This window comes from Bufo gargarizans, chromosome 6 (assembly GCF_014858855.1).
Source record: "Bufo gargarizans isolate SCDJY-AF-19 chromosome 6, ASM1485885v1, whole genome shotgun sequence".
Lineage (NCBI taxonomy): Eukaryota > Metazoa > Chordata > Amphibia > Anura > Bufonidae > Bufo > Bufo gargarizans.
In genome coordinates this window covers 380,664,596-380,674,279 of record NC_058085.1, presented here as the reverse complement: position 1 = coordinate 380,674,279, position 9,684 = coordinate 380,664,596, and the positions used below count along the sequence as shown (strand labels likewise).

Genomic DNA, 9,684 nt, shown 5'->3' with positions numbered 1-9,684 from the left:
CCTGCGCCGCCCACTTTATGAATGAAGCAGGCGGCGTGGGCGCATGACGTATGACTCACGCTGCCAGCGCCTGTCCTCCCGGCCTGCCTCCTCCCTCCTACCTACTGAGCGGCGAGCGCTTGTAGTTGTAAGTACCGTAATACACAGCGCTCCTTATGTGATTACATACAATTACAATTAACTATTAGACATAGGATTATACAGTGAGCGGGGCCCGTGTAGTAGAATAATCACTGCACGGGCCCCGCTGTCATTATAAAAGCAGATGCCGGCCCCTAGCCCGTGTATTGAGGGTCATTCACTACAGGGACACTTATGGAGGGGATCTGTGGATGACACATAGCATAAGATGCTATATATGTGTCATCCACAGATCCCCCCATAACTGTCATACACAGATCCCCCATAAGAGCCACCCACAGATCCCCCATAAGTGTCACCCACAGATCCCCCATAAGTGTCACCCACAGATCCCCCATAAGTGTCACCCACAGATCCCCCATAAGTCCGATACAACCGGCCCTTTGAGGGTGACCAAACTGCTGATGCGGCCCCCGATGAATTTGAGTTTGACACCCCTGTTCTAAGCCTTCTAACGTCCCCAAAAAATGAAATGGCTTTCACAAAATGATCCAAACATAAAATAGACATATGGAAAATGTAAAGTAATAACTATTATATGAGGTATCACTATCTGTTTTAAATGCAGAGAAAATTGAAATTTGGAAAGTATTGAATTTTTTACATTTTTTGGTAAGTTAGGGATTTTTTTAAAAATAAAAATGAAAAATGTTGACTGAAATTTAGCACTATCATGAAGTACAATGTGTCACAAGAAAACAATCTTAGAATGGCTTGGATAAGTAAAAGCGTTCCAAAGGTATTACCACATAAAGTGACACATATCAAATTTCGAAAAAAAGCCTTGAAACTGTTATGTTTATGTATATGCCTGGTTCACCAGCAGGTGGCAGTGTATCTGGAGAGATAGAATGTAACTTACCATTCCCCCTCTTGGGCAGAAGTGAGCTCGTTCTGCTTCCTAAGAAGGGGAGAGTTGCAGGAAGTTATAGGCAAAGTAGACTCAATGGTGGAGTTGAGAAGACATGGAGGGGGTGGTCCCCTTCCTTTAGTTGGAGTCTCTAAAGGGAAGCAGCTCATAGAGCACCATGACAGTTTAAGAGACAGAGTAACATGAGGGGTCAACAGCCAAAGGCACCCCACAAAAAAGGTACCAGAACAGTTAGAAAGTCCAGCTATCAGACTGAAGCCTGAGTTTACCCCAAAACCTGCTGGAACCAAGAGAAAAAACTAATATTTTCTGGATGCAAGTTTATTCAATTAAAGCTGTTGAACTTTCACTAAGTCTGGACTAGACTTATTCTCCACCTCCTACGACTCTCCCCTTTATTTCTCCTGAGCCGAACCCCGAAGATTGACGGTATCCAGGCACGAGCATAGTGACACACACAAAACTATAAGGCCTCATCACTAGCATTCCGAAAAACCTGGGACACGATAACTACCTTACCTTACTGTCACTGCTGCTGCCACCCTCCCCACTCTGTCATGGGGCCAATGCTTGAATCTTGGGGGACTGCACAGTTAAGTCTACAGGGATAAATTAGACCTAACAGTAAGGCCTCATGCACACGGCCAGTTGTTTCGGTCCACATCCAAGCCGACATTTTGGCGACTCGGATGCGGACACATTCATTTCAATAGGGCCTCAAAAGATGCAGACAGCTCTCCTGTGTGCTGTCCGCATCCGTTGCTCCGTTCTGTGGCCGCACTAAAAAAATATAACATGTCCTATTCTTGTCCGTGCTTTGTGGAGAAGAAAAGGCATTTATATTGAAGGTTGTCCGTGCCGTTCCGCACGGACGCCATCCGTGTTTTCCAGATCCGCGACTTGCGGACCACAAAACACATCACGGTCGTGTGCATGTGGCCTCACAGTGACCTATAATACTGATGCACATTAAACCTAGAGCTAGCAGAGGGGATTAAAAAGAATGTTTTTTTTATTTTTTTATGGGCGATTGTCTTATGTAGGGGCTCATTTTTTGCTGCATGAGTTGACAGCTTAATTGGGACTATTTTGCAGCACATACGACTTTTTGATCGCTTGGTATTACACTTTTTGATGTAAGGTGACTTCAACTTTTGGGGGTCTGATCCCCTGCAATGCATTACAGTACATGTGTATTATAATACATTGCCTTTTAGTGTATTACTCTGTGTAATACACTAACAATTGCCTAAGAGACCCAGCCTGGATCTCCTAGGCTTCCATAGAAGGCAGGTCCAGATGCCTCTGCAGCGTGGGGACCTGATGGGATCCCTCACTGACTGCAAACACAATCTATGCCACAGTCAGCACTTTAAAAGCCAATGTCGGTGGATACAGCAGGGGCCCGGCTGTTAGTGACTGTAGAAATACGCCAAATTGCGGGAAGTCACTTCTCACTTCCCGCTATGACGTACTATTACATCATATGAAGGGAAAGGGTTAAAAGCCATCGCACTGCAGGGGTGCGCACGGATCTTTACTGAAGGCTGCTGTATGCTTTTCTTTTTGTTTAACAGAAGGGATTAGATATGAATCTTGGTGCGCTGCACAGTGATGTAGACGGCGATAAATTACACCTGTAGTAGTGACGGCACAGTACCTACAGGACGGATTAACTATGAATGTGGGGGTGTAATGATGTGGGGCAATTCTGTTATGTTGTGAACTGCATAAATACTGCAACATCTCCCTTTGGTGAAGAGATGGCAGGAAAGCATAAGCCAGTCTAATGCCTTATTCACACGTCAGTGCTTTGGTCAGTGATTTCCATCTGTGATTGTGAGTACTGTTGAGCGCGAATATTCGAATAGCGAGTATAAATCGCGAATATCGCAACTTCGATAATTCACGAATATTACGAATATACTGCTGGCGGCACCTGACCTCTGACAGGGCTCTGTGATCCACACAATTAACCCCTCAGGTGCCGCACCTGAGGGGTTAATTGTGCGGATCACAGCACCCTGTCAGAAGTCAAGTCGGGTGCCGCCGGGCAGCAGGGGCCCAGTATGTATGTGCCTGTTGGTATACTCTAACTTCAAGCATCCCCGTCACCATGGGAACGCCTCTGTATTAGAATATACCATCGGATTTGAGTTTTCACGCTCTAACTCAGATTCATCTTTTTTCAACATCTAAAGTCATGATTCCTCCCTTCAATGACTCATTGACCACAAGCATTTTAAGCAGGGAGGAATCATTTGTTTAGATGTAAAAAATGACGAATATTCTAAAAACGAATATATAGCAGCATATTCTGTAGTGCTATATACTCGTGCGATTTTTATATTTTTTATTACAGATTTTTTGCAATAAAACTAATATTTTGAATAGGAATATTCACGAATATATGACGAATATTCTACCATATATTCTCGAAATATCGCGTATTTGAATATTGCCCCTGCCGCTCATCACTAATTGTGAGCCAAAACCAGGCGTGGAGCCTTCACACAGATCAGGTATAAGGGTCAGATCTGCACCTGTTCTGTGTTCAGAGCCGCACATAGTTTGAGCTCAAATTCACTGATGGAAATCACTGACCAAAACACTGACGTGTGAATAAGGCCTAAGTCTGTATTGGAGCTTCCTGTTAGAGAAATACAATGAACTTATTTAGGTTGCAAAGTTTGGAAATAGCTCATTTCTGGGCCGTCTTGGACTCTTACAAGTTTATTATCAAACTGAAAATGCAGGTTTGACACTGCACTGAGTAAATGGCTTGTTGCATCGTGTACTCCCTGTGTGAGGGGAGGAGGTTCCTGTGAGGATCGGGAAGTGTCCAGACGGAGTCTCTGGATGGTGGTGCTGATGAACAGTGAGGGAGCAGCTCGTCTGATTCTACAAATGAACGGACTGGCTCACGGAGAATGGCGACATCACGAAGTGGAGGTTTGCCGCGACGACCTCAGGAGTGTAGTGTCTTAAGGGTCCAGTTCTGGAGGGGTCCAGGAAATAAGGAAATGCCTCAAGAATCTGCTCAAGGAGCTACAAATGCTGCTTTGCCACATCACATTGCACCACACGGTTGAAGTGGCGCGTGGGCATACAGATAAAACATCAAGTAGCGTTTCATTGTGGCGGACGGGCTGCAGGCTAAAGCGTAGCCAGAAGAGACTCAAACGCTGACACCTTCTTATCCTAGGAAAGTCTTGGCTGCTCATCGGGTGTCGCACTACTGCGAGCTGGAGCAAGGATTAGAGCTGCAATTAAAGGGACAGACATCAATTACCGCTTGATTACAAATAGCAAAGCCTTATTTAAAGGGACAGACGTCATTTACCTGTGGATTACAAACAGTATAGCGCTATACTTAGGGTGCCCCAAAAGGAGGAACTCGTCCAGGAGGAACATACAAGTGCAACTACGCTGATTAACGGACTTTGGGGAAAAAGTCAAATTGACTGTTTTACTGTTAGGCCGTGTTACAATTACTGATGGTTCATTCTCTGCTACCAATCTGCTTTATATATTCCCAGGTCCTAGTTCACTACCTCGTCTAGTAAACTTAAAGGGAACCTGTCATGTGGATATTTGATTATAATCTAACTAATTATATACAATCATTAACTACTAAAAAGTGCCTTAGATGTATTCACTTACTGGTGTGACAGATGGTTATCTCATAATATACACACAAAGATGCCGCATGCCGCATGCTAATGAGCTGATTCGAGACCGGCGTGAAGTCAATGAGTCCAGCGTATATTTAATTCAGAGCTATAGCCACTCCCCTGCAAAGCTGCTGCTGATTCATATGGAAAAAAACTGTCAATCAGCAGCAGGGGGGGGGGGGGGGGAGAGAGTCAGTAACTCATGAATATTCAGGACTCATCATTAGGAGCTGGAGCTTTTCAATACAAGATGTTGGCAGATTGACTGGGTCAATTAAAGAAAGTGACCCAGCATTTTGCTAAGAGAATCAGTCACTTATTTATGTTGCCCTTAGTTAGGACACCATAACACTGGTGACAGGTTCCCTTTAAGTGCTGGGAAACAATATTTATCATTCATTATGGTTTTCCAATTTGTTCGTAAAAAATGTTGGCTGTCCGTGGTTTTGGGATAAGTTGTCCAGAAAAATGAAAATTCTGGTTGGCAACCCAGTGACCTGGTTATGACTGATTTATCGCGATTCGTGGCAAATTAATTTGTAACAAAACAAATTTCTTATAGAAGTTCAGCGAATCGACCGAATCGACTTTTTAAAAACTTCGATCAATAATTGTTAGTTATAAAGTTGTTGAGGTTTAGAGGGGTGCCATGTGCCTCCATGTGCCATTGGTGTCATCTATGTTGAGGAAAAACTGTACTATGTTAATGTCTAGGGTGGATCTTGTATACTCACTGTTCACTCAATGGTTTCTCTGCTGAAGCAGCACAATCTTCTCAGGAATCTAAGAAAAGAAGAAAAGTGATAGGTTGTCAGGAGAAGACTCTTGTGGTGTAAGTGGTGGTTGGCGGTCAGAGATTAGACAGGCTGGAGGATGGACATGGGCCCCGCTTCTGGAGAACCCCTTATTGAAAGACAGGACCCGGGATGATTGATCATCAAGTAAGACACCAGGGATAGTAAAGCAGTCAATGGGTGCACTGAAATGTGTAAGTGTCCATGCAAGACATGCAGAGAAGTCCTCTAGAATGACCGCTACTATCTGCAGATGTCAGCTACATCTATGAGATGGAAGTCACCATCAGTCCTGCTCTATTAGCTCCATATGTCCTAATAGGGAAGAGCAAACTATGTGCGTGCAAAAATTCATAAAAACCTGCACTTACCTTAGCCCCCAGCTCTCCCCTCTGCTGCTAATGGAGGAAATAGAAAAATATAAATATATGAGATATTATAGTAACATTAAGAGAATAACAAGGGAGAACTACAGGGGCCATGTCCTGCCAGTACTCACAGGCCTCTTGGACGGTTCCTCCTAAAGCACTTGGGGACCCAGGATCTTCTTCTTGGTCTACAAAAAAATCCAAAAAGAGCAAATGAAAGGTGTGATGAGCTGTTGATGGAGGATCAGTCTATACAATATGACCAGCTCATTATCTCTGGACTCTGCTCTTACCTTTCCTCCCCCTCTTCTTCCATTTCTTCTTCTCTGTTGGACATAAAACATAATTAATAAAGTTAAATTTATAATATATGGGGATGCTCATTATGAAGAGCTCTAGGTCAAGATGGAAGGAATTATTAAGAGTAGTCATTCTGGGGTCAAGTCATGGAGAAGGCTTTTAGGACACCAAGGGTTGTGGTCTGGCTGTAACCTCAGCCTTACACCTGTTATAACCTTACATGGTCTCCATGGTATAAAATGTGGGACATCGGCTGATGGTTCTTATCCTAAAGGACAAAAGACAGATCTGGTTAACTGGACACTCTCAGTACATGTGCCCCATATACCCATCATGCCAGCCCTAGAATGTGCTGCAGGACTGGTGCCCACTAATGGAATTCTATCTGGAGTTACCAGCAATAATTATATCTCTATAATGTATTATAAGCAGAAGATTTACACTCAGAAAGTGTAAAAGTCAGATAATAAATCCGCTTCATGGTGAGTACGTCAGGTCTGGGGTAAATAGGGGCAGAATTCTGGGGCATTTAGTAAATCTCCTCCATGGTTATTAGCTACAGAATCTATTCCTTCCTAATTCCCCATATATTATAGGAGAATTGTTATCAGTTCACACATCAGGACTACTCCCCCATCATCCTACAAGGAAGACTCCTATATTCTAACAGTAGAGAAGAAAGTTGGTTATGGTGAAGTATAGTTACCGTATTGTGGGCTGGGACGTGTACACTCTGTACCACCACCTGATGGAGAAAGAAGAGGACAGATATGACTTCTACATGTTCTAGAAATTTTTATGCCCAGAAATGATAGAATCGGCCTCGTTATTGAGCAGCAGCGCCATATTCTACAGCAGCCAATCAGATCTCGGCATTTACCCCTCTTTTATGACCCCCTTGGCCTTGAGTTATTTGTCTATTGGGATAATATAGGTTCCAAGAGGATGAACACCATATATTGGGGCGATCAGACTATGTGGCAGATTTATCACGTTGGGAGTTTCATATATCTATTTTCCACAATAGATTGTTTTAGTACAAAAAAGCAAACTTCCTTAATAGTCCTCGCCTCCTGAGAGATGTGTTCTCAGTGCAGAATCAATGCCTGCTTTGAGCTGACACTAGAAATAATAAATATGTCAGATATTAGGTGGCCACGCCCCTCATGGATAACCCTGCCCATTTGTCCCTCAATGTCGTCAACAATGTTTTGAATTTAAAATATTTCACAGTGATGTACATACCTCACATCACAAAGTTCTCCGAACTCTTTCTCTGCCTCCTTGATAAGCTCCTCTGCAACGCGTTTCTCCTTATCCTGATGTTTCTCCTCCTTCAGATGTTCTAATTTGTTCTCCTTATCCTCATTTGCCCCATGATGTTTCACCTCCTTAGCTTCCTCCTCCAGATGTTCTTTTTCCTTATTTTCCTCTTCCCCCATCTCCATATTCTCCTCCTCCTCCAGATGTTTATCTTCCTTTTTCTCCTCCTCCCTGACCAGATGTTCATCCTTCTTATTCTCTTCATCCTCCTTCTCCTTAGTCTCCTCCTCCTGATGTTTATCCTCTTTATTATCCTCCGTCAGATGTTCCTCTTCCTCCTTTTTCTCTTTCTCGTCCTCCATCCTGTAAAGAGTAAAAAAAATACAGGTTAGAAAAAGTAATTAACTGATATAATTTGCCAAAACTCACCCACAACCTCTATCAAAATCCCACTGTGTCTAGTTGTCTAATCTATTCTCAATGTTTACGATTAATTCTCATACTGTAGCTAAAACTATCAGTCCTCCCTCACTGGTGATCACACCCAACCCCTACCAGCCCCTGAGGACTTCTACATGCCCATAACACTCAGTGCCCAATCATTGTACCCATCCTGCACCGGCCCTTCACCATCTGTACCCACATACAGGGCGCTCACTGGTATCAACACTGGATCTTGCACTTATGGGTTTATATTCCCTCCTGTCTATGATCAGATATAGGATAACATGTATTAGATGTATTTACCTGAATTTCTCTATGTCGCTCGCTATATCGCCAAATCTTAAAAAGGGAGAGAAGAAAAAACACAAGATAAGAAGAGAGAAGCAGAGACCTTACATGGAGGAGGCCTATAGGAAGGCGGGAGAAATGAGAGAAAAGAAAGGAGTCTAAGACAGAGTGTACTTACCTCCAGTACTAGCTGCAACCCTCAAGAGAGTGTCAGCTCTGTGTCTCCCTATATGATGTGTGTGATGTAATAATAACCGGGCGGGACTAAGAACCAGATCATTCTGTGACATCATAAGCAGCAGCACATTAGGAGCCACTAACTATAGCATGAAAGAGGATCTGTCACCTCTGTGTGTTTAGTAATTACTTGTATTCTCTGTAAAATACACATTATAGAGCATATCTCCATAGAACTCTGCATTGTGCTATACCTCTTTTATTCCCTGATCACTGTCAGCACTGATTGGATAGTATGTCATATAGGCAAGGATAATGGTAACACCCAGTTGGTGTTTCTTGGAGGAATAACTGAGGGATTCTACAATGCTGGGTTCTAAGATTGAGCCAAAATGTTATATCACGGAGAATATAATTATTTACTAAATCAGACGTGTCAGGAGAGCTGACCGACCATTTGTAAAATACTCTATAAAATGGAAGTAAGAGAGGAAGTGAGGAAGAGAAATAAGGAAGGATGGACGAACTCAAATTATTAATAAAGATGAAGGTTTCTATAGAATGTGAATGAAGGAGGAGACGGGACAGAGAAGCTCAGACGGCCTGACATTACAGGAGGAGACCTACAGGAAGAGGATGAGGAAGGACAGAAGGAAATGAAGACACAACAGGGGCCTAAGACAGAGTGTACTTACCTCTCCACCACTAACTGTAACCCTCAAGGGAGTGTCAGCTCTGCAGCTCCTTATATAATGTGTGTGATGTCATAATAACTGGGCGGGGCTGAAAAATCATAACATTCCGTGACATCATAGGCAGCAGCAGCTGTGGTTTAACCCCTTAATACCACACATATGTAATGCACTATAACTCTGTATGTATGTTATTTCTCTATGTAAATTTCGCCCAGTATTTCGGGGGCAGACGGCGCTTTCTTTCTGTGGTTTATATCCATAGGGGACATTTTTCTTTGTTGTTTTATAGTCATGGAAAAGCTGAAAATGTCTAGAAATTGTTCTCCTATTATTGTCTTGATCCTGGAAACAAGGACACGTAACCATAGTTAAGAGGTCGGCACCTGCACCAGCAAAGTTCTTATTAGGACTGGTGATAAATGGGCCCCAAACCCTTATTCTGGGGGCTCCCTGTGTGTAAAGCCTCCACATTGTATAAAGTACAGGATATAAATGGATCATTTTGCAGCCGCTGTGAAACATTGTAACACGCGCTGTAACATTGACGCTGTTCACATTCTGCGGCTTTTCTTGTGTACGGGGACACCTGATATATTCCGGGGATAACCTGCAGGCAGGGGCGGACTGGCCATAGACCCTACAGGGAAATTTCTCGGTGGGCCGATGCCC

At 43.3% G+C, this 9,684-nt stretch overlaps 1 protein-coding gene across 1 annotated transcript; it reads right to left on the bottom strand.

Moving 5' to 3' along the window:
* Positions 1–3,506: 3,506 nt before the first annotated feature.
* LOC122942259 (ABC transporter F family member 4-like) lies at positions 3,507–7,773 on the bottom strand. The gene is made up of 8 exons (XM_044299762.1): positions 7,394–7,773; positions 6,855–6,893; positions 6,369–6,416; positions 6,142–6,174; positions 5,980–6,036; positions 5,852–5,878; positions 5,421–5,469; positions 3,507–4,275 (listed from the first exon to the last, which is right to left on the bottom strand). The coding sequence occupies exons 1-7, from the start codon at positions 7,771–7,773 to the stop codon at positions 5,424–5,426; spliced, it is 630 nt and encodes a 209-aa protein (XP_044155697.1). The 3' UTR covers positions 3,507–4,275; positions 5,421–5,423.
* Positions 7,774–9,684: the final 1,911 nt, after the last annotated feature.